This window comes from Phalaenopsis equestris, unplaced genomic scaffold, assembly GCF_001263595.1.
Source record: "Phalaenopsis equestris unplaced genomic scaffold, ASM126359v1 Scaffold000240, whole genome shotgun sequence".
Lineage (NCBI taxonomy): Eukaryota > Viridiplantae > Streptophyta > Magnoliopsida > Asparagales > Orchidaceae > Phalaenopsis > Phalaenopsis equestris.
The window spans coordinates 2,241,349-2,267,363 of record NW_018164682.1 but is presented as its reverse complement, the minus strand read 5'-3'; the positions used below and the strand labels follow the sequence as shown (position 1 = coordinate 2,267,363).

Genomic DNA, 26,015 nt, shown 5'->3' with positions numbered 1-26,015 from the left:
AAGGTCCTATAGGGAATCCCTTTTGGGTTTCCTCATGTTGGTTTCATCCTTCTAAGTGCTAGAAGTTGATACCACACACGCGAAACTCCAGAAAGGGACGGAAGCGGGTCGAACTAAAACGAGGCGGGTCCCACTTCTAAGGTTCTAAGATAGTCGCAGGAAGACCCCTAAGGCTAGATCCTAACTCCTACGAGGAATACTGGACCTCACGAAAAAAATGAGGTCAACATATATATCCATACTCTACCCTCAAGACTTAGCTAAATATTACACCCTGCATTGTCTGATATGTATCTCCTTCTTGCACTAGTTGAAGCCAAACATAGTTCTCTTTCACAAAGGAAATAGTATTTATCCTTATGAAAGTGCATGTCATCCCACAATAATGGAACTCTTATAAAGTACTCTCCCTCAGTGAACTGTTACGAGTGCATAACCTAATATAGAAGAGCAGAGAGCCATCAGATACACGATTTTACTCATAATATCTCTCTTGACAAAGGGCTCAAATCTCTTAAAAGCCCTCATCAATGGCATAAATGTCCCTCAAAACTTCAAACTCAATTATCTTTGACTGCATAATGGCAATCAACAAATGACAGTGGCTCAAATCATCAACTACTTTATTCTCACTCCCAACTGTATGCTTGGGCACAAATAGAAAGAATAAAGAAACTTAACCTAAAAGGCATGCCTACCCTTGCTTTGGCTGTTTAAGAATCTAAAGCTTCATAATCAGTGTAGAGGTAGAACTCATTAGGTAGAAGATGATGACTCCAATAATAGAGGACATTCACTATAGCATAAAATTCCTTGTCGTAAGTGGAATATTTTTACTTTGAATCATTAAATTTCTCATTGAAGAAGGTGATGGGGTATTCATCTTGACTCTGTAACTCCGACTTTCATATTATAAACATCACACTTCGCCTTAAGCATTTGACTAAAATCTGGAAAAGCTCAAATTAAAGCCTAAATAATATCTTTCTTTAAAGCAACAAAACTAGTCCAAACTTCATTTGAACATGAAAATCTATCAGTATTGAGAAACTATCTCTATGGAGACGTCATATAACTAAAATGCTTAATGAAACTCTCACAGAATAAAGGAGGCCCATGAAAGCGATGCGCTTAAGTAAAGAAATGTGCGTTGGCCATTTCAAAATTGCCTGCATCTAGCCTGGACTATTTCAATGCCAACTTTTGAAATAATATATCCAAAGAAGAAAGTTTGTGGCACTAGAAAATAACACTTCATATGATGATCATACAATAGATGAAGGTGAAGTGTGCGATAGAAGTTTGTGGCAACTAGCCTGGAGTATATATATATATATATATATATATAATGTGTGTTTGTACGCGCGCGCGCATGAAAATTATGTTGAATTAAACTCAAGGTGTATAACTTTGGAGGGGAATAGATGAAGGTGAAGTGTGCCAGCAGAAAGGATGAAGATTGACCCACACAAACTTCAGTTAGGAAACGTTTAGATTTATATTATAAATTTAATTAGAATTTCATAAAGTAAAATAATGAAATTTTAAAACTTAAATAATGTAAATTTAATAGCTAATTAAAATTTAATAATTTGAATATCCATGTTTAGACTTCTAATTTTAAAAGAGTCGACATCCGGACAAATCAAATGACAAATTAATCGTCATTCAAGTGAGTAACCAAATGCATTTACTAGTATGATAATATTATAGTTTAGGAATTTGAGTATTCACTAGCATATTTAGCTCATTATTATTTTAAACTAATTTTTCAAATTAATTAAGTGATTAAAATGAGCTATAGAAGGAAAAATATTTATAGAAGACGCTAACAACCAGTAACGAAGTAAATTTAAATATATTATTTTAATTTAAATTAATCAATGAATCTTTCATTTGTTAAATAGTAAATGAATATCAAAAATTTATATTTGCTCACGTTTTGATTAATTCAAAACCACGGGTGAGTCGTGATAACATTGTTTTTGAGAAAAATCTATGGCTTGTTAAATCTCTCATAATTATGTTAAATCTGAGTAGTTGTCAGTCAAAACATTCTACAAGTCCTCAACAAGATATGCATTACCTCGAGTATTAGCTCCTCCATCTCACTTCCTTCTAGCATCATCACCAATATCAATGCCACTATTGTCCCTCTCATGCGCTATAAAATCATTAGATGAAGCACTATAGCTCTCATTTATGCTTGAGCACTTATCATCGCAGATTCATTCCAAGGTAGAAGTGCAACATATTTCTCATCTATAATGAATAAGTATTTTTGTGACCATCATGAAGTGCATCCTATGACATTGTCATGATCCGCCCAATAAAATGTGAACATCTATATGAACAACATCACTTCAAACCTTTGTTAACATGCCTCCATTTTTACGTGCCTCGTGTCAACATTCATCTCATTCACTTTCTTTTAAGTTCAAGCATGATTGGGAATGCTTCCGAGTGATGAGACTCAATTTGTCCATCATTTAAGTAGACAATACATTTTGTCCATCATTTAAGTAGACAATACATTTTTACAATTGCTTCTATCGATCATAAGTTTGCACTCCTCCCTCACAATGTAACGGTTATGAAAAATATAGGGTTAAAGCCACTCCTGTTCCATGGGAGTTTAATATATCTCTAAAAATTTAGAGTATTTATGACTTTGATATCAAATGACATAAATCTAGATTTTTAAGGTAATGTATAAGGATCAATAAAAGGGTTGAGAATATTTGTGAGATAATGAGCAAAAAGTAAAACACAAACGGTGGTTTGGAGAATGAGGGGCAGCTGCTATTGTCCTTGTGGAATATCTTACATACGAAGGCGGCCAATGGCCATGCCGGCGAAATTCGAGCTCAAGAAACATCCAACACCTATTCAAAATCAAACTACAGGTACAATCACTTGAAAAGGAAGAAGATACAAAAAAAAAAATGTAAAAAAATGTAACCTTGAATAACATAAAATAAGCTCAATTTCCTAAGCCAAAGTTTTAAACAATATATTTTACTAAGATAGAGTAAAAAACTCTAATTCTATTATAAATAAGGCAAAAATAATGGCCTTAAAGGTCAGCCCGTCTCTATGGGTGGGAATCTCCTAAATCAGGCCGAACTATATTCTCATTCAAAAATAAAAAATAAAAATCAATAAAATAATTCAAATTTAAAGAAATTGGGGCATAACTAAGAATTTAAGTTAATAAAAAGATTGTAAATGAGTCAGGTTCAAATTAACTATAAACTGAGTTCTTATAATTGTCCTATTGCTAACTCGGTTTTTACAGGTTGGTTTGCAAAATATCATTATCACTATCACGTGTTTCAGAGTAAAAGGGGTGAAATTTTCTTTCTTCACCTTTTATTAGTATGACAGTGAATTTCTATTGCCAATGCCACTTTGCATCTGAGAATTAAGTTAATATATGGTAATAAACATAGCTGACAATATTATCATTTAGTTAGTCAATGACCATTATGCTCAGTTGGTAGTTTAAAACCTTTCATGGCATAATTGCCCCTACAAAACAGAATCATTTCATTTGATACTTGGTTTTGCAGATCTTGTATGCAAATGCATAGACTTAATCAATTTCAGGCATAGGATGGAATAATTAAAATTAAAAAATAAAATAAATGAACAAAAAGGCACCAAGACTGCTTTGTTTAGCAAATTTAGAAACACGCCCTGAGGTAGCTTACCTTCTTCTCATTCTTGATGGAAATTATTTTGGCGACGCAGTTTGGCTAGCCAAAATCAAATGAAAGAGCAAATCTCAGAGGTCAATCAAAATGAAATAAACACATTAAATCTTATGAAAATGTATTGATGGATTGGGGGTGTCAGAAGTACCAGACATGAGTGGTTTACAAATCGAGCAATGCCCCCTTTTCGAGTAGCATCTATAATATGCTCCTTATCAATCCTAAAAAAGTAACATGCACTTTTGCATTGTAGTCGCCTTCCTGACTGGTAGTCTGTTTCTCGTTTATCAGCAACTCGAAGGCCCACAATCTCACCCACATACTCAACTACCTGTTAAAGAAGGTTAATGCAACTAATAAACATCATAAAGAGTTCTCAGTAACACAATGGGGTTTAGTAAACTAATTAGATAAAAAATAAGGTTGTAAAAGTAGTTATGTTACCATAGCTCCTCGGGCTATGAATTGGGATGTATAAAGACCAAGAGCATGAATGGCAGACTTGTACACAACCAAACGCTTCCACCCTTTTGACAACTCGTATCGAATATATTCTTTCTGCAAAATACAGAAGAAAACAAAATCCACCATCTTAACTTACTAAAATCCATCAACAAAAAAAAAAGGCTATGGTTCTTTTTCCTAGATTCAGGGATGCATAAATTTCAGAAAGATGGCTTTCTTCCACTTGCATTAATTAAATGGTACAGCAGCAACATGTTCCAAGGAGTAAACTAAAAATCTTGGGAAGTGTGAAAAAAAATGCCAATAACAAGAACAAAGTGCCATAAAAAAAAGAGGCAGTGAATCTATCAAAGCTAAAGATGCTGGTGATCATTTATTATTATGGCTTAGATAAGAAAACATTGAGATGCAAAAGCATGGTAACCGAGTAAATATTTTTTTTCCACAGAAAAACGCAGACACACAAACGCGCGCGCACACTACAAAGTATTCCAATAAATCTGTAATTCCACTCATAGGCCGCAGTGTCTCACGACACTAACCAGCACGTCTTTTAAGCCAGTTGGGAAGAATGACATTCTTTTGTCCCCCAAACGGGAGTTTATGCCGGGAAGCTGCCAAAAGTTTCGGAAATTTGGACCTGAAATCAACTTGAAAATATTTGAAGTTCTGAATTTATGAAATAAAATAAAATGTGACCCATTTGAATTTTAAAATGATTTGAAAGCACGAGATTTTAAAATTTAGACTTTGGGGCTTAAAGTATTAGGGAGATGGACTTTTTTTCATATTTAGGCTCATAATATTTTAAAAAAAAATTTTAAGTTTTGTGCTTTTAAAATATAGGCTCTTGGGGCTTAAAAATATTAAAATTTAGATAAAATTGTTGGCATACCTGATGTGGCTAGCCGATGGTGCAGCTGCAGGAATTGGGGAGGCTTGATTTAGGGTTGATTACGCAAATCGAGCTAGCAATACGCAGGCTTGATTGGCAAAACCACGCGGAGCCACGTCCTTACTGGCATGAAATTAATTTGATTGGAAGAACTCGATATGACATTCGCTCTTTTTGAGTTGAAGTCAATTAAAAATCTATTACGCCCGATAAATTATTGTGGAGGGTAAATGGTGTTTGCTTAAAGGTCTGGTTGGGGCAGCTGCACCTTATCAAGTTTATGCTGATAAACAGTTTATCCTAGCAAGCTGCATATCTACAGCTGATCCTGATAAGCTGACTGGTTATTTGGTTTGTGTGTTTGGAGAACAGCTGATTCTTCATAAACGATTATTTTTCCCTTGTTTCTAAACCAGGTAAACGCATTAAAGATTGACACCTCTATGATCATTTTTTTAATCATATATAAACCCATTTTTACAAAAAAATTTTCTAATAAAAACAATTTAACAAATTTCAGGACAATTAACGAGAACAAGTTTCTATCTTGATTGAAATTATTCTATCAGTATTCAAACAATCAAAGGGGTTGTTTGGTAGGAGGATTTGAGCAGAATTTAACCTAAATCATGCCAAGGAGCAAAAATAACTATCAATCCTATAGAATATGCATTCCTAGATTGAAAATCCAATTGGAATATGGATGCCTTCAAAACCCGTGATCCCTCTCCTTCGGTCGAACCCTCCCCGCTCCATGCTCTAGCCTTCGCGAAACATCTGTCGCTCGGTCACGCCCTCCTCCTTGCCGCCTACGCTCCTCACGGGCGAACACCATCGGCGCAGATGTCCTCCCCTCTCCCTAAGCTCCTACCCGAGGGCTTTTCACATGGGAACCGAGCTCCTTCTCCACCACCCGAAGCTTCTTCTCGGGTCCGAAGCTCACCGTCGTCGAAGTTAGCTGGAGCACGCAAAGGGCTGGTTGCGGTCACGACTTCCTCACTCCTACATGAAGCGCAGGAGAGGCAGAGAGCAGAGGGCACGAGAGAAAATTTCACCCTAATGTCAAATGAAGACGCGGGAAGCGGGGTCGATCCCGCATCCCCGTCTATTAAGAATCCTATAACGTTATTTTGGGATTAAATTATTCGAACGCGAAAAACAAACGGTGCGACAGCGTTTTGAAAACATCACCCGCACAAATAAGCAGCCTCAAACAAACCCTAAGTCTATTACGTGATTAACTTCAACATGAACTATATCGGTTGATTACTTTGAAATATTGATTTGAAAAATTAACCGCTCCGCTTGAAAATTTCTATCAACTCGGTCATCATCAAGGATTATGATATTTAAAACATTTATCCTTAAAATTTATTTTTAAAGTTAACAATTGAATTCCAATAAAATGTAAGTCTTGTTAACTTTAGTCCTTAAGAGAAGAAGAATCAAACTATGTGATTTGGACTTGCAAATTCTTATATATGCGATTTGGAAGTATAATTTAAAATTGTTAGACTCATCAACTGTAGTGCTTATGAGGAGAATGTTGAATTAGTTGGGTGGGACTTACAACTATATCCTGTAAACATGGTCGCCTGATTGATTGCTTTTCAAAAACTGAACTATTTGAGTGCAATTTAGCTTTAACCCTCGTATCATTCCTAAACTATTTGAATATGTGCAAGTCTCTATGGTTAATTGTCAAAGTCAAATTGTACTCAAATAGGAGCAAGCCCCTAGGGTTAATTATCCCTTCCAATAACAAGAGAGCACTTTCGATTAAGACTAATCATTAAGAATTGGATATTTAATATATAATAGCAGCAGAATTATTATTTAAATTGTAGAATTCACCATTTAAAGCTTAAAACATATGATCGGTAATGAAGCGAAACCATATCAAGATCCTATGGTTCTGTCATCCCGAGTCGTTGTGGTCTCTGATCTACTTAGTCAAAAAAGTCATTTAACCCAACCTAACAGAAGGATTCTAGTCAGTAGTCATTGGTTGCATCGTCCAAGATATCCTTGTAGATCTGGGGTGGATGTTCGTCTAAAGGGACAAATTTAAGTCAATTTTATCTAACATAAGACATTATGTCAATCAATTGTATCCTTACAGTTCACAATTCAAATGGTTAAAAACTATTGGAGAACATACAGGCTCTGGTTGTGACCGTAATATAATGGTGTAATTTGACGGCAACCATCTGGTTAGAAATTTGGCGGCAGAAACAACGCAAAAAGAGGACTCAGGTCACGTCTTTACTGGCATGCAATTGTTTTGATTGCAAATATACTGATACATTTAATATGACATTATTTTTTGTGAGCTGAAGTCAATCAAGAATTTGTCATCCTCGACAAACCGTTACAGAGAGTGGAAGGGATTTTGCTTTAAGCTTTTAGTAATTGAATTTTTGGTTGGTTAGTTAAAAAATCTTAATTTAAAACATTGGCCTCTGATTAAAATATTCAATCAACATGGTCATCATCGAAGCATTGACCATTTTATATTAATGGGCATTCAATTTTGTCGATTTAAGTTTTTCAAAGCATAAGTCCTATCGACACATGTCCTTATAGATAGAAGGATTAGACTAAGTGATTTGGACTTATAAATTTTTATTTTAGGATTCAAACATTGATTTCAAAATTACAAGACTCATCAACTCCAGTCCTTGCAAAGAGGATCAAACTAGGGTGAAACTTACAACTCTATCCTACAAGCGAAGCGGCTCGATTAGCCTGCATAGCATTCTCGAACCAAATATTTGAGTGTCATATATATTGATTGAAGCACATGCAAGAACTTTCCATATATTCAAATGGCTTAAAAGAGTTTCATAAGTTTTACAGACTTGCCTAACTTTAAGCTATATTATATACAATTTAATATGGAATTTACATCAAGAAGCACATGCAATATTTTGAAAATGTGCATAATTAACTTGCTTATAAAGACACCTTAATGCATTTATAGCTCAAAAGTATCTCAAATAGTACTCATCAAAGTCTAAAGAGTAGACTCGCACTTCAAAATATCTTATTCGACATAGGACATAACCACAAAAATTTTATAAAATTGAAATCATTTGGAGCTTAAAATATTTCAAAAATATTATGATTTTAGGCTTCTAAAAAGAAACCATCTCTTGTTCGCTTAAGGGTCTAAGCCCGGCAAAACTGAATTTTAAATTAATTTTTAAACTCCAAGAACAAGAATATGAAGATTTCAATTTTATTTAAATATTTTCAAGTTTGTGAGCTTTAAATTTTAATATTTTAAGTCTTGAAAATTTATATTTTAACAGCCCAGAATTTTAAAAATCTTAAAAAAACGCTATCAGTATAAAGTACAAAGTTCAAACTTTAAAACATTTTAAAACCTAAAAAGCCTAAATTTCAAAAGTATGAGACATTAATACTTTTAAAATCCTAAGAGTATATATTTTATAAGCTTGAAATTTCAAATTATTTTAAAATTTCACATGATTCACATTTTATTTTATGAGCGCAAAAATTCCAAAAATTTCTTATTTACAAGTCCAAAATTCACCCAAAAATCCAGGAGAATGCCAACATTCCCAACTAACTTAAGAGACGAGATGGTCAGTGTCGTGAGAAACTGCGACCTGGGAGCAAAAGGTATAAACATAACCCGCGATCTTGAAAGAAGCAATGAGCCTTCAATGCACCTGCACGAAGAGAGTTAACTCATAAACCAGCATTTCTGAGTGGTATTTTGTTTTCCCCGAATGATACTCAATTCCCCATTGACAGGTGTTCACTTTCTCACGAGTGGATATTTTAAAGCCCCAATTTAAAAAAGCATTTCCAAATGAGACCTGCTTTTCCCCAAACGGCACCTAATTTCCCCATGAATGGATACTCGTGCTTTCTCAAGTGGACATTTTAAAAATTTTCCCGCATTAATCTCCAAAAATATGCCTTTCGAGCCTCCACGTCGTTGATCGGCGACGACAATAAGAAAATACAACACAGACTTTTCTTTTTTTTAACACAACACAACACTAAATAAAAAAAAATGAACAGTAAAAAAAATTGCTCGGTTTGGTGCTCAGCCTTCAATCGAAATGTAAGGGGAGGCTCAGTTCAAGTTAGGAAGGATCAAACAGGGTGAGGACTTTCAACGCAATAGAAAGGAGCGAGGAGGCAAATTCGTCATCGATTGCGGCAAGAAGACGCGATGAAGATTGAGCGGTGCGGCTAGAGCAAAAGCAAATCGAGAAGCTTAAAAGGCAAGACAAGGAGGGACTCTCGAAATTGCAAGAAAGTGGCTGCACAAGTAAGTGGAGTGGCAAGGCATGAAGTAGGGCACAGGCAAAGCCGTGAACAAGGGAGATGGACAGCTAGGGCTGGCGAACAGTACGACACGGGGAGGAGGGGTGAAGGCTTCCGGTTGAATACAGAGCGGAAGGAGAAGAAAGATGGGAATTTCGATGCTCTGTAGGTAGGTGTTCCCGTCATTCCCTTCCATGTAGGAAGGCAAGCCAGTGAGGGCTCCCAGTCGGATCGCACAAGGCAGAGGGGAAGGTGGCAAATGGGAGTTTAGATGTCTTTGTTGCAATACTTTCAGATAGTCGCAAGCGTATCATGTGAGTTTTTATCTTTGGCTAGAAACAACGACATCGAAGGAGTTGAAGTGGGGAAAGTAACTAAAGTTGAGCCATCTAAAGGAATAAGGAGCTGGGGGTCTATGTATGTCGCAATGCATTCTTTGCTTTCACAATTGTAGCAGGACAGACAGGCCAAAGTTTCGAAGGTTTCCATGTGGTTCAAACTCACCGAAGAAGTCAAGTGGAGCTTCTACCCCGTATTGGAGTGGAAGAAAGAAGTTTTATGAGAGGAAGGGATTTTCTGTCTGCGGCCTCTTAGAACCATCCGGGGGCAGACGAAGCAATAGAGGAAAATAAGGAGTTCCAATCATCCGCCCATGAAGACATGTTTCTTTTAGAGTTATCACAAGTGAGAGGGCGCGAGCAGTTATAGTTTTAAATTCTTTTAATTTATTTTAATTTAATTTTTAATTTTTGAAAGTATATTTTGATGGTCAACAGTTCAAGAATGCATAATTGAATTATTTTTGTAAATTCATGAGCCCACATTTCAAGCTTCATAATTGGCCAATTTTACATTTGAAAATCATTTGAAATCCAAATTCACATTTTTAAATAATTTACCAGTCTTAAAATCCTATATTTCAAAAGTTCTGATTCATATTATTTTTAAGCCCTAAGAGCCTAAATTTTAAAAGAACATATTGAAATTATTTTTAAGTTCAAATGATCCACATTTTAAAATATTTTACATGTTCATGTAGTTCAAGTCACCTAAAAATTTGGCAACCTCCTGGCTTTAACACCCGTTAGGGAGCACAGAATAATGTCAACATTTTCACAGTCTTAAAAGACTCGCTAGTCAGTGTCCTGAGACACTAAGGCAGAGAAGCAAAAATAATTATTTCAACCCACATCCTAAAAAATAATATAAGTCCTCAATGTTCCTGCAAAAAGATTCAATCGCACACAAGTATTTACCCTAATACGTATTTTATTTTCCCTAAACTGTACTCAATTCAGTGGACAAATACTCACGTTCTCCGGGACAGATACTTAAATCGCCTCTTTTTTATTAAAAAGAATTCAAAATAGTTTGCGATTTCACCGAACAATGCTTAATTCCCAAGGACGGGTACTTGAGCTTTCCTTGAATGAATATTATAGTAAAATTTTCCCAACGTCCCATTTTTACACCTTTTTTAAGATTCATGATGATAATGATAATCAGCGATGAAACAAAAATGAAAACACAACAAAAACACTACACTTTTATTTTTTTTTTCTTTTTTACAAAACAAAATCTAAAATATGAAACAGTGAAATGGGGAAGGACGGAATTGGCTAGCAAATTGGGCTAGGGCTCAGAGGCTCGATTCACAAGAGAGTTCATATAAAGAGAGGGGCATGCGTTCTTATGGACAGGATAGAGGGGCAAAGCATAACTTATCGTGAGTCTAAGGAGGGAAGGAGGTTTCATGCTAGGGAAAAACGGAACTCACAAAGGATACGTTCATGTGGGAAGGCATTATGCAGCTTGCTCGAGTGCGGCTAAGTTTCGTAAGTGGGAGGAGAAAAGTGAAATTTTAGAGGTCACTGTATGTCGCCATGTCTTCATGCGTTACCAAGCAAAGGAAAGAGAAGTGGTGTCGAGTGACTGGGGAAAAGAAGAAGGGCTTTCGGCTTCGGTTCACATAAACAATAGAGCAGGAGAAGAATTTCGGTGGGCCGGGAGAAAGACGAGGGCGTCAGCTATGGCATAAAAGGAATATTAGAGCAGCAATGTGTGAGGCAGTTATAGACTGAAGCCTGGGGGCTCCTGCGGCTTTTGATTTTGCAAGCAGCATTTAGGGTGTTGGCGTCATGTGGACTAAGCAAGGGCTTCAATTGTGGCTCACAAAAGAAGAAAATAGGAAACGACTTCAACGAAGAGAAAGAAGGATTCTAGTGCTTCTTCTATGGTTTTTCTAGGGTGAATAGAAGAGTGGGGGGTTTGGTTGCGACTGTGTGAACAGGAAGAAGAGGCGAGTAGTTTTGACAAGGAGAAACGAAAAAGCGATCGGTTTCAAAACAAGTCGCTTAAGTGAGCGTGGGGAATAGTCAAATTGAATTTCAAGCCTCAACGCCAGTGCAAAAGCCAGGAATAAGGAGGAATTTTAATTTAATTTTCTTTTTTACTTTTTTTTTATTTTTCTTTTCTTGTTAACGGTCAAAATTGGCGCGCATTACAAATAGCATTGTAGGCTTCTATGCTCCAATAAGTAAAAGAAAGAGTGTGTTAATGTAAACAGCTAATTTACAACATTATCTTCTATGTCCATAAAGTCCTATTTTAAGTTTGGAAAATTAAACAAGGATTAGCTTTTAAAAGACCTTGAAATTACCCGAAGATCATACTCAACATCAGAACATGCTGGTTTTACACCTCTCATGCCTGATTTCTGCCCGTTGATGTGAAGCCATGCGTTTATCTGCACTTGAGAAACAATGCAACCATCTCTATCATTAGATGACTTCTGATGGTAAAGGCTGAAGCCTTTCCCACGGCCTCTAAATCCCTGTGTAAAAGACTCACATAAGTATAGATCAACATACTGATCCAGGAAAGGACAACAAAACATTTCATAAAGCACGTACCTCTGTACGAGCACAAGCCCACTCATTTGTTCGAGGACATGGTGCTTCCACATCCATAGGCTGACTTTCAGTATGATGATAGTTTTTCCTGGAATGAAGTACACATCTTCCATAAAAGCCAACTCTTTCATTATCTTCACCTTCAATCTCGCTTTGTAATAAACCCTAGAAAAGAGAAAAACGAGAAATTAAGTGATGGCCGAAAAAAATCAGCACCAATTTTCACTCGTCCAACATAATTTTCCAGAAAAATCAAAAAATGGAGAATGCTAGAAACCCGATGATCTTAAGTCTGCCCTTTGGGCTCATTTGATTTCATGTAGATAATAGTAAACATGTTCTAGATCAAGATGATTTGTTTTCAAAGAAGTATGTGAAAGCCAAATTATTACAGTAGAAGAAGTTTTGAAGATGTTTCTGGAACTTTAAAAAAAAAAAACTAGTGCCTAGCCCAAATGATGAGCTTAACATATTTCATAATTTATCAAAACGAGTTTTCTAATTTGAAGTAATCAAGTGAGCCCTTTCTACATCTTCAAAAAACTAAATTAGCATGAGTGTATTAATAAAAGCAAAGCAAACATGAAATAACTCTTCAAAGTCACAGTTTTAGTTACTAATAATTAATGTCAAAACAAAAGTTAATAATATGCAAGAAAAGGCACAAACAGCAAATGTTTCCACCAGTCAGAATTAAATAGACAACGTCTCTGGATGTAAAAATAAACTTTACCAAAATACTACGAGTACAAGGAGGGTTTTATTTTCCCAAAAAAATCTGCAACTACATGTATTTGTCATGACTGAATGTAAATACTAAAATGAATGAAATGAAAAATATATAAATTACAATGAATCCAACAATATAAGCAAAAGTAAAGCGGCTACATTCAATTATTCAAACATACGTTCTGGTGCGCACACCAAGGATGGAAATGGACCGTGCAATTGGAAACTCTGCACTTTATGCACGAACCCCCAGGGCGGCAGCACACAGAACAGACCTGGACAAAAAGAAATTGCAGCCAAGGATCACCAATGCAGTTTCATAAAGTAAAGAAGTACATAGAAGAGTTTCAAAAGTATAACACTGCCTAAAGCAATTACTAAACGATCAAAGTTTTTTTTTGCACTGAGATTAATTAAGAATGTATTTCTACCAAAGAAAACTTACAATATTTTTACTAGCGATTGAAACACCAAACACATCAAAAGCATTCATTGTGTCAACATTTGGGCATCGTGTACCGGGAGTCCAAAGCCCACAAACTACATGCACCCATTGTGTAACAGATGAATCACATGCTCCTCTAATAATACTGTTATTCAGATTAACATTTTCTGCCGAACAATATGTTTCTTGAATAGTACTCTTCCGGTTGCCCTCATCTATGTCAGCAGCATCTTCCGAACAGGCTTCAATGCTTCTCGACCCAAAAGGAGGAAGAAAAGAATATTCATCATATTCAGCTTCTTCTGCTTCAATTGAACTTTCATTCAAAACTTCATCCTTCATATTTTCATGTGGAAAAACTATTTTCCTTGAAGTGGATCCAACAGTAACTTTCCAGACTTTCAAAAGACTTCTTGCAATATTTGTGCTTCTCAGTGCCCGCGTCATTGCTCCTCCATCATAACCACAAAGAACACAAGCCTGCGTCCTCATTGAAGGAACAGTAAGAAAAAAAGGATATGCCATCATAAAAGTATTGCATTTCAGTGCCAATAGCAATCCATGGTCCCCAGTTTTACATGGAAAACTAGCCTTTGATATACATACAAGCGGGAAAAAAACATAGAAATTAAAAAAAGGAAATTAAGAAATTTAAAGAAGAACACAGCTGGACAGCAGCAGAAGACAATCAAAAGAAGAATCCGCCCAAGCCTAGCAGTAAACTAGATGAACAACAAAGCACACTATGGACTTTTTTCAAAAGAAAAATATTTAAACTAGAAAATAATATGCATAAATCAAGAACAATTAGCAGACATTGATACAAATAAAGAGAAGCACACAAGCCAATCTACTAAGATAGCTTGATCATCATTGTGTTCACCAATTAAAGGGTGCTGAGATTTTGTAGTAATATGAAGATCAGGATAATCATTCTTGAAAATGTAGAAGTGGCCACAATCGAAAGGCTAGCAGGTGCAGGCACAAGCACAAGAGCAACAATTTCAATGAAAAATCAAAATCGATTCCAAATTCTAATTACAAACTTTACTCTAATAAGGGAGCTACACCAAAGTGGTGTAGAGTTGAATCTAATCACTTGATTAGGGTTTTTGGCATGTGATTAAATTTTCTCAGATTTGTTTGAACCTTGACATTTAAATTATGCTAAAATATTTTAAAAGATGAACAATTTATTGGGATGCCTTCAAATTCGACCCTCTGCTAAGATCCAAAACACATGTATATTTTACACAATTTATAATTGAGAAGTACATTCCAGTTCAACAAGAACTTAAGCCACACAAAACCTCGAATGATTAGTAGTAGCAAGGCATAAATTATAACCTTTTCACATATTTTAAATGTAAAAATCAATGCAGACACGTTCTTAATATCTAAAGATATTGGAACAAGTGAAACTATCGTGGAGCAAGACCTTCCCATGCAACTAGTTGAATCTTCATCGCTTACTTGATCATTACTCTTCAAAGGAGGGAAAGCTATCACTCTCATGAACACCAAGATGCGACCTAGTAGAACTAAGAGCGTAAAGCTCTATAACCACATGAATTATATTTTTTGTCCTTCGGACTGATGATGGCACTATGGCAAGTGGATTTATTTGGTAAGAATTGTAAATTCCCCTCTTCACCAAGGCCTTAAGGTAAATATCTGGTGCTACAACAAGCTGCTAGGGAGTTGATTCACCTCAGTCACTGTTGAGCCACCCAAACTATACCCAATTGTAAATGGCACTATATTGATTCATCTGGAGGGTTGAAATTATCCAAGAAGAGACCTACCGTGATCGACAAGACCCGGCATGGTGAAAATGACGGACAGCTAGTGTGACACATATGATTAAGACAAAAATCGCTTCGATCGTCGCTTAGGTTATTCAATCGATGTTTGATGGAAAAATAGACTACACAAGCGCGTTCAGAACATCGAATATGCCTTCATAGAACACGCATATTATCAAGCTTTAGGGCAAAAATATCAGCACAAAAATTAAGGGTTTGTTTGGGACAGTTGCAGCTTATCCAGCTTATTCAGATAAGCAGCTTATCGTGATAATCTGTTGATCATTTTGATTTGCAAAAACAGTTGATTCTGTATAAATGAACATTATGCCTCTGTTCTGGATAAGTTGTTTAGCTGTTTGGTTTGTGAGTTTAGAAAATAACTGATTTACAGTTTTTTTGTAGATAAAAGACCATTATGACAGGCACAGTATTGCTATTTGCACTAGAACTTTAACGGTTACACATCTAACAGTAAAGAACAAAAAATATAATTTCATAACAGTACAAAATTATGATAAATTTAAAAATTTTATTTAATTATAAAAAATAGCTCAAATTTGTTCTTAAAAATAACCCAGAGAAATTGAGACATACAAAAACGTCTTGAGGCATTTACATACATACATACCAGACAAATTTTACATATTTACATAACTAACACCTAAATATTAATATTGATATACATTATTAATCTTTTAAAAATAAAATATACCTTTTTAAGCATAGATTTATGACACCCAACTGTTGTGTAAGTGTAAATATCAAACTTCTGTTGTTAGATATCTAAAATGCATAAGAATCGCAAGAACTCACATTAAAGAGTTGATAACGAAAAATAATAATAATTTCGTAACAGTACAAAATTTTCACGCTCACTTCACTTAAAATAGAATTCAAGATACCACATTAAAATCAAAATACATATTGAAACTAAAATTAATAATACGATTATAACATTCAATTTAAAATGCAAAAGTAACATATCACGAGCACCGTAGTTCGATTGGTGCACGATCGAACCCCGAGCAGCATTATGCGGTTGGGAAACAGTGGCACAACAAGTGATATTCTCCGATTGTGATGTCATTGAACCACGTGCAACATTGTCCAATTGGGATACCGTAAAATCTGAAGGGTTGTCTGCCCACCTGAAGAAGTTGCAGTCGTCTGATCTGTGTTTCCACCGAGGGCATCTATAGAACTGTCGTCCGTAGCTATGTTGTCGGCGTGGCATGAGTAGCAAGAACGGCAGTCCGCAGCGGCACATCACTTGCCCGGACTTCCCTTGAATTTTTATGTATGATGGGCCCCATTACTAGTCCGCTGGGATAGTCAATAAGAAGCTCATGAAGCTAGATCCTAGATTCTAGGAGGAAGAAACTAAAACCTCACTGAAAATGAGGTCAACAATCATGAGTTCCGCAAAGAAAATTTTTAAGAAAACTAGACAATCACAAGTTCAACAAAACAGCTTTACAATCAAGCTTGAATGCAAGAGAAACTAGTAGAGTGAACATGGCATGTAGTTGCAGTCATCATGCTATATAACAAGCAAAATCCTGAAGAAGTGTTGAGATCATGTCCTTCTGAAAATGTTGTTGAGATCATTGTGCCATCCTAAAGATTTAGACTGCTAATGCAAAAAAAATACGTCACTGAGGGGATGCTATGCTTAAGCAAACAACATTCCTGATCCTCCTAGCATTCATATAGGAAATGACGTCAAAGTCAACCTTAGCACAAGTTTGAGGAGCGATGATAGAAGGGCGCAAGAAGAAGTGGGTAACATTCTCCTCACTGCAAACTCTAGCATGAGGGTAAAGAACGAGGTGAAGCTGCCATGCTAGACCATAACTATATCATGTGTTAAATGCTTTATTGCTACTAAAAATTGAGTTGTTTCCTAAGCTAAGAGGTGTCACCTCCTATTCTTGTTTTGCTTAGTCCTCCTGATGAGGTGAAGGATGAAGAGCAGCATACTAAACTGCCCTTAAAAAACACTAAGCAAAACTAATAAAATTTCTCATGCAACTACCTCAAATGTTCTCCCAAGAACAGAATCGTAAGAATACAAACAAATGAAAGAAATCAACCAACTCAGCCTGTGCTCCACTATTCCTCAAAAGATGAAGACAGGGTGAACAAGTGCAAGTGAAAGTAACTAAGTTAAAACCAGATGTTATTTCTTGCTCTGTTAATGTTGTCATTATCTAGTTTGATATTATTGGCACTACTGAAATGGCTAAAACTGCTACTGCTACTGTTATCAACAGAACTGTTGTTGACTGGCAGACGTGCCGTACAACTATAGCACAGCTCCTGAGAGAATGCAGCGTCACGACCTCTGTTGGATTAGAATCCCCAGAGTGATTAATGCCTTGGGAGAGAAGTCACCAAAGCGGATCAAAACACTGGATGAGTCAATCAGCAAAAAGTAAAGATGTCATTCTCAAGCCAAGACCAAACTAAAAAGTAATCTATTAGTTGAATGACATCCAGATTCAAAATCCTTTCACAAATTATCTAAAATTATGAAATGGCACTGAAGAATATTAAGACGTCAAATCAAATCATATATCACACATCATATGGAATAACATACAAGAAGAAAAACTACTAGGCTGAGGAAAGTGTTAACCCAAAAGAAGAAAACAGAAGAAGAATATAAAAGAACAGCCAAAAATAAAGACAAAATCATCTCCAATAAAGTTGCCAGAAATGTGGCCTTTGAAAAAGCCTCATGACTGGAAGCAAGCACAGAATAATGGTTACCAAATAGAGCAAGAGACAATCATTGTATATTCCCAAAGACAAAAGAGAATGTGTATCCCAAATACTTCCCCAGAATGAGATTTTACTTTGTTCTGGAGGATATAGTCTCACACTAGCACAAGATCACGCGTTTAATGATAATTCAGACAAAATGTTCAAGAAAACTCAAATTATAGATTGCATACTAGCTCATGTTTGTGCATTTTAACTTCTACCGTTAATAAATATTCTTCAAGAATAAAACCAAAAAGCCATCTTAGTTATAATCACGGTGCATCATAATCTATACATTTTCATAAATGTAAATTGGCTATTTATTGCTCACAATGTTCTGAGAGTTTGTCTTGCAAGGTCGGCAATACCAAAGAACCTGAGGAAATTTTGAAATACCATAACAGGCCTGGTGCACCTGCATAGCATTTTTTCACATTTTCTTAATGCTTAAAAACAGCTGCAGGGATAACAAAAAAGGGAAACTTCACAAACCACGCACTCTAATCATGCACTGGTTGCATTCTAACAAACAATTGATTTCTTCTTGGTTTGAGCTTCCACAAACACAACACAATGCTTCTCCGTCAACAGAAAAGAGCACACTACGGCTTGAAATAATGAATAATAAATATCAGTGTCTCTTGTAGTGACAAGGGAAATACTCAAATTAAAAAAATAAAATCGTTAAATAGAATGCAGCTCCACAACCCTAATGGCCTTCCTAAGCACATAACTTATGGGCATATCGCATACCTTCTTCTGTTCATTTGCCACTGCTTGCTAATACCGACTTTATTCTCGGAAATGCTTCTAGATCTTATGTTAGCATACCAAGCACCTTTTATAGCTTTCCCAAGAACTAAATCTGATAATTGAGATTCTGTACCAAAATTGCATTAAATTACACCATTAGAGAAGCATATTTCAAAAGCACTGAAGATGCCAGAAATCAGATTAAGCTAACAAAAATGAAGCATTTTTACCTCAGCTAACCACATCGATCTTAACATCCAGTCGTTACACTTTAAGAATGGTTTAATAACAGAATAAGTAACACCTAAATCAATCCTATTACCTTTTAAAGCTAAATTTTGAAACAACAGGAATACAAGTATTCTTTGTTGTGTGATCAACCATTCGTGTGCATTTTACTTTTCTATTACTCAACACAAACTGCAATTTAAAAAAATAACTAGTAGCAAGTTACACAAATTTCATTAATTATAGCAATTTTCTTAATTTACCTGACATGGAAAGTTTGCCTGAAGCTACTCCACTTTTACCAAAATATGGATTCCCACTGTCATCCGATGATTTGAAAGAGGACAACTCACTGCATCGCAGGTCCTTTTCATCAGCAGATTCCAATTTTGAGAATAGAGAAATTTTATGCTTAACTTCCCAATTGCTCTTGCATCTTCTAGCCTTTTTAAGAACCAAGTTAAGCGGAACTATTTTAGCAGGTTTTTGCAGAGCATTCCTTTCTCCACTTGAAATGATACCAGAATTTCCACAAACAACTGGCCTTTTACTTATGGTTGAAGCTTCTGTTTCATCGTTCCTAGAGTCCACTATAGAACTCAATGACACATACTTTGGTGGTCTTTCACCATTTAGATAATTCAACCTCTGATATGAATGGCTCTTCTTATGTAAAGTAAAATTAATTTTCCCTGCCATTGCAAGTGAAAATTTTGATTTATCAGTAGGTTGTTTAATATTTTTCAACTGCAAATTTTGGTTCCCCAACTTCTTTAAAGATATGAATTTGGGGGAGGCGTAATCAGATATCTTTCGCTTCATGTTGAAGGATCCGCTAGAAACTACGTCAGTGCTTTCAACAACATTTTCAGGATGCATAGAAACTCCATCCCGTTTTGATGATTGTATACACTTTGCTTCAACAACGGAGTCCAGAGGCCTGGAAGGTGCAAAATGGAAAACTGATCTACAAAATGTTTTGTCCAACATAAAAGGTTTGGAAGATTCCTTTCTATTCCCCAATTCCCGATCACTAGTTAACTGAGCTCTCCGACAATTATTTTTTTGATCTGTCAATCTACCAATGCTATTTCCTGCACTCTTTTGATTGGATGAGCCTTTAATTTTAAACTCATTCATAATATTAGCGGATGAATGGCTTGGCATGTGGTCATGCCTAGATTTACTAGCTAAGACCCTGCAAAATGTATCAGGGACTTCTTTATATTTTCCAGTGTCAAGCATTTCAATAGAGGAACTGCATTTCTCAACTGCTGATCCTTCATCAACCTCAGAATAATTTAAAATAATGATAGGGTCAATATTTGAAACCTGGGCTTCTTTCTTGTTGACTTCAACTGAAACTTCAGTTATTACAGGAGCAGAAGATCCTGAAAAGTTGGACATCTGTCCTTCATCCAAGGATGTGGATGCTTCAAAAGTTGTGTATGACTTTTTAGTTGCAGTCTCTGTCAGTCTGTCAACTCTAGGGACCTCTGAGCCCTTTACAAGATTGTCAGGAGGAGCAGCAGAATATCCTATAATGTTACCTGAAACATCCCTCCAGAAACCAGTCTGGCAATTGTTTTGCATGACAGCCATTTTCTTAAAGCATGAACATTGATCTAGTCCAACCATTCTTTCTTTCTGAAATGACTCATCCACATCAAGGGTTGGATTTAGGCGCTTTAATTTCCCATTAACACTTGGATCATTGATGGTATCAGCAGCGCTTACAGCCCCCCTACTAGAACAACCACCTGACTGACATTTGGATATGATAGCACAGCAACAATTTCCAGAGACCGGATGATTTCCTGCCTTGTGGATACACATTTCATGCTGAACATTATCTAAAGATGTATCAATCAAGATATCCCTTGGTCTATCAAATAAAGGTAAGCATGTAAGATGCATACTCAACTAAAATAATCTTATAATATAACACGAATCTAAAAAAGCTGAGGAGATTTTAAGGTAGACAAAAGAAGGCTTAAATCTGTTCGGAAAAGGGAGAAAAAACAATGAGACAATAACTAAGAATTCAAGCATTCTTTAAAAATTTAAAAAAAGAAAAGATGAATCTTAAAACTGGAGAATCTGAAGCCATGCTTGCACCCAGCCCACCCCCACCCTCACACACCATTCAACTACTGTTCCAGCACTGCTAAGATCGTCCTAAATGGCCAGATCTGATGACTGGCCATCTAAATAAAACCATATGCAAATTCTAGACTGATTCGATTTAAAAAATTGTTTGGATATTAACCTAATCAGTACCGAATAAATTAAGACTGCAACAGAGTACAATAACAACTATAAATAATTCTATGCTTTAGGAATTTTAACTTTTGGATTTCTAAACAACCCATAGAAATCAAAAATATAAGACTTTAATATTCGTAAAGGCCAATGAGTTGTTGGGTTTTTTTTTCCTTTTAATTGAGATGTTGGGGACATTGATAAAATAAAATTCCACATTTAAATAGCAATATAGACAATTGGATTCCAATTTTATAAATATGAACAAAATCAAAAACACTAACAAGCAAATAACAAGTTATATATGTAAGTAATTAGCATAAAAATGTATTTATCAAATTAAGAAACTAAGACATTACAATGGTAAAAGAAGATAATAGGTTATACAAGTACCATGTTCAAAGGAATCATGCATCAAACATTCACACACAAAATTGAAAAATAAAACAATCATTCAATTAATCAAAAGGAATTAATCATAAGCCATAAAACATCTAATTATAGGTTCCTCATCGCGAAATTAATTGATAAAGGCTGGCAAAAAATCAGCTGAATTTAAGTTTAAGTATCAACTTATCAATAAATGCATGAAATTTTGAATTCAAACTCCACAAATAAACTGGTGGATTTGAATTTCTTGAAAGAGACAGGAAAGCGAATAGGAAAATCATTTACATACAACAGTTGGCGTAACATAACCCACAAAAATAGTACATAGTAGTGCTGTAACCAGAAGGAAATTGGCTTAACAGTTAACCCAAGAACATGATAGAGCGCACAGGAATAAGAAGAGTACATCTACAGTCCCAGAGTGGCTACAGTCTGGCCTTAAAGAAAAGCATGCAATAATTTTCAAAAATTCAAGAGGCTTAGAAACAAATGCATATACTTCATGCTTTAGATGAAAAAATAATAATAGTTCCTTAAAACAGTTCGATAAAATTTAAATAACTTAAATAGCAAAGTGACATGTATATCCACCTAAAGCAAATATGGTGATCAGAACAACAAATATGATAAGAAGAAAACGCTGAGCTTGGAGTCTTGCTTTGTATCGAAGCCGCAAGGGTGCAGCATTTGTTTGCAGCTGCACAAAAATAAAAATGATAAATAAATAAGAAAGATAAGAGAATAATGGCATTCACAAATAGGGCAGTCGGTATGATTAAAGATTTTATATATTTTATCAAGGGTTACAAGTCTGTAAGTGAATAAAAGTCACACCTGCTGAATCACATTTGCAATGAGAAGCCCCAAAATGATTATTACAGTCACAATTTGGCAATGAATACAAGTCTGATGCATTTTTATGAATCTCACAATAATTTACATCCTTGTGGTCCACAAAGAAATCAGAGCATGTATTCCATTGTGGTTCCACTGCTGAATGACAGCAAAGTCTTTCATGCTGTTTCATTTTAAATGAGCTACTTAATTGTTTACATTTAGCCATCAAGCTTTCATGCCTTGCAGAAGCTGACCCCCTTAAATTCCCATCCATCAAGTGGTTTGAAAAGTTTATGTCACGTTTACATGACGAACAACTTGTTTCTGAAATATAATTGGAGTTTATAGATGAACAAGTTTGTGGGGCTTCTGAATGTCGGCAATCAGATAAACCTGTCCGATGGGAGGCTTGAATCTCAGAACCATGGTTATGATGACACCCATCATCAATGGTAAACAGGTTTCCCAGTTTATTTGAGTTCTTAGCATTAGTTCCCTGGTGAAAGCTTCTCAATGATTTACTAGAAAACAAAGACGACTTTCCCATGCCCACAGGACAATGGTGAAAGCACTGCCCACTAATAAAAGGGGGACCAACTCCTCTATCATCAATCTGCTTACTATTTATCTTACTTCCCACTATATTGCAACCATTATCAGTGATAACAACAGAGGGGTTTCCTTTAACATTAAAATAATCAAACTCGCTAAAGGAGGGTGCCTTCCCAGCTTCACTAATTTCATTCCCAGTATGTAGAGAATTGTTTTCTTTAGAAGATAGCAAATCATTATGAATAGAACTTGTCATACTACTTATTCCATCATGCAGTTTGTTAGATATGTCTAATAAGCCCGTTCCTCCAGTAAGGTGTGAGAGAAACAACGAGATTGATGAGTCCTTAGCATAGGTCAGAAGATCTTCTGACTCAGAGTTGTGTAGAGGAGTGGTAGTTCGAAATCCAGCAGGTACCGGTCCTCTATTATCAGTGGATGATGCTTCTATAAGAGGATATGACTGATTCAGCCTTGCCCTCTTTACTTCCCTGACACAATCATCTGCACAAAGGTGATGGAGATCACCATTTACAAATAATAAAAGAAGAATCTACCAAGTTAAAAAACTGAGCAAATTACTTGAGCTAATATTTGAGAATAAAAAAAATTGTAAAAAAAAGAAAATTACTTTTATCAGACAATTGGTTTTGTTGTTGGAGCTTTCGGGACCCACATGCGTTCTGCAATAATAAATTCATAGCTGTTGAAGAGAAACTTTTAGAAGAATGCTTATGCTGAGATGGTTGCCCGAGGCACAGATCACATCCACTCCTTTCCACACCAAATGCTTCATTTGATGAGTTAGATTGGGTACTATCGCTGCCACGGCGAAAAAAGTTCTTAGGTCCTAAAGGCGTGTCTGAAAAAGATGCATTTCCAGAGTTCCCTGGGAATATGATATCATTAGAAAATAGTTGAGTAACAACATTTTTCCCTTGGCCATTTGAAGTTGAATGTTGTGTCTTCATGTTCATGAATTCAGAAGTCCGCTTCACGGCATGTAAACTATTGTTCTCAGATATCACTGGGATGGGAACAGGTGCTAAACCTTCGATACCAATTCTATGAAGACCATTGACCACTAAGTTTCTCTTTTCATGCTCATAATTCATATCATTTTGCACTGGCTTTTCCATAGAAGTATGTCCCATCAAATTAGGAAGATAAGAATATAGATTATTTTTAAGCTCTTCAGATCTCCCTAACCCATCTAATGACTCAACCGAGTTGACTGCTCCTTGATTCTTAGACAAGGAATGAAAACTGGAATATTTTGATCCAAAAGAAGAACGTTCCACAGAGGAATATTTTGACTGTTCCAATCCTCTGAGATCACCTGAAGCCAAATTCTAGAAGCACCAGTGAAACTTCAATCATGATTGTGGCAATGAAGTCCCAAAGAGGATAATCAGGCCTATTATGATGTTATTAAAAAACTAAAAGCAGAAAAAAAAAACATGCATACTCATATGATTGCTAGAGAGTAAAAGGGCGGACCTCTATTCACTCGAATGAAGCATTTTTTTTTTCCGTTCATCATCGAATAGTAGTCGTGGATCATGTGCTACTATTATGCGCCATTTGAGGTCACTTTTGATTTTTTTTTATATTTTTTATTTTTCTTTTGTTTTTTAAGTTTGAAAACAAAACAAGTTTGGTACAATATAGCATGTTTAGTTGTTTTTAAAAACAATTAAAACAACTTCTAGATGTTTCAAGTATTTTTAAAAACAAACAAATTTATTTTTAAAAGTAAAAAAAAATGCACTAAATAAGCATGTTTTTAATATAAAAGATAATACAAAAAGTAAGCATGTTTTTAATATAAAAGCTAATACAAAAATAAAATATAAAAGTGACCCCAAACAAGCCCTTAGCAATAGACAAAAACCAAGCATCATGATAGTCTACAACAAGCTTGTTAAGAATCAAACATAGATCAATAGGACGGATGTTCGAACAATGATACCAGAAAAATCTATAGTTAACTAATTTATTTGAAAAGCCAAAATTGTGTGTTTTGTTTCACAGTTGAATTCAGAAATGCATGTATAATTTAATTCAACTTGACTAACATATGGAACAAAGACATAAGGATATCATGGCACGAATTGAGCTAATCATTGAGGAATTCCAAATGTGCTAAACAGAACCAAATATTTATGGGATCCAACACATTTTGATATCAACCAAGTGATTTGGGGGGGGCGGCCCTAGCTGACCCGGTTGCGGAAGTGGCCGGGTTCAGCAAGGGATGCAAGGGCCGGTCAGCCCAAGTGTTTGGGTTAGGGTTGCCGCTCATGGGGAGAGTCTCTCCACCTCCTAGTTATCTAATACGCCACCCACACTCACACCCACACCCACACCCACACCCATATAGTTATCTAAAACAAAACAAATTTGGTACAATATAGCAAGTTTAGTTGTTTTTAAAAACAATTAAAACAACTTCTAGATGTTTCAAGTATTTTTTAAAAACAAAAAAATTTATTTTTAAAAGTAAAAAAAAACACTAAATAAGCATGTTTTTAATATAAAAGCTAATACAAAAATAAAATATAAAAGTGACCCCAAACAAGCCCTTAGCAATAGACAAAAACCAAGCATCATGATAGTCTACAACAAGCTTGTTAAGAATCAAACATAGATCAATAGGACGGATGTTCGAACAATGATACCAGAAAAATCTATAGTTAACTAATTTATTTGAAAAATCAATATTGTGTGTTTTGTTTCATAGTTGAAATCAGAAATGCATGTATACTTTAATTCAACTTGACTAACATATGGAACAAAGACATAAGGATATCATGGCACGAATTGAGCTAATCATTGAGGAATTCCAAATGTGCTAAACAGAACCAAATATTTATGGGATCCAACACATTTTGATATCAACCAAGTGATTTGGGGGCTGTCCTAGCTGAACCGGTGGCTGAAGTTGATCGG

At 35.6% G+C, this 26,015-nt stretch overlaps 1 protein-coding gene across 4 annotated transcripts in view; it reads right to left on the bottom strand.

The window, feature by feature from the left end:
* The window catches only part of LOC110023995, a 58,715-nt gene that overhangs the window by 8,628 nt on the left and 24,072 nt on the right, over nucleotides 1–26,015 (bottom strand). The window contains exons 5-19 of one of the 4 annotated variants that reach the window (XM_020723682.1): nucleotides 23,695–24,415; nucleotides 22,509–23,567; nucleotides 22,266–22,371; nucleotides 19,286–20,907; nucleotides 18,795–18,921; nucleotides 18,541–18,649; nucleotides 18,373–18,456; nucleotides 13,468–13,947; nucleotides 13,202–13,297; nucleotides 12,294–12,458; nucleotides 12,041–12,214; nucleotides 4,161–4,274; nucleotides 3,865–4,047; nucleotides 3,714–3,758; nucleotides 2,828–2,885 (exon numbers count right to left, since the gene is read on the bottom strand). In XM_020723682.1, coding sequence (XP_020579341.1) covers nucleotides 2,868–2,885; nucleotides 3,714–3,758; nucleotides 3,865–4,047; nucleotides 4,161–4,274; nucleotides 12,041–12,214; nucleotides 12,294–12,458; nucleotides 13,202–13,297; nucleotides 13,468–13,947; nucleotides 18,373–18,456; nucleotides 18,541–18,649; nucleotides 18,795–18,921; nucleotides 19,286–20,907; nucleotides 22,266–22,371; nucleotides 22,509–23,567; nucleotides 23,695–24,415 — 5,103 coding nt within the window. In that variant the 3' untranslated portion in view covers nucleotides 2,828–2,867. Of the gene's footprint in view, nucleotides 1–2,827; nucleotides 2,886–3,713; nucleotides 3,759–3,864; nucleotides 4,048–4,160; nucleotides 4,275–12,029; nucleotides 12,215–12,293; nucleotides 12,459–13,201; nucleotides 13,298–13,467; nucleotides 13,948–18,372; nucleotides 18,457–18,540; nucleotides 18,650–18,794; nucleotides 18,922–19,285; nucleotides 20,908–22,265; nucleotides 22,372–22,508; nucleotides 23,568–23,694; nucleotides 24,416–26,015 lie in introns of those variants that run through there. The other 3 variants (XM_020723680.1, XM_020723681.1, XM_020723684.1) reach the window with 3 other exon arrangements.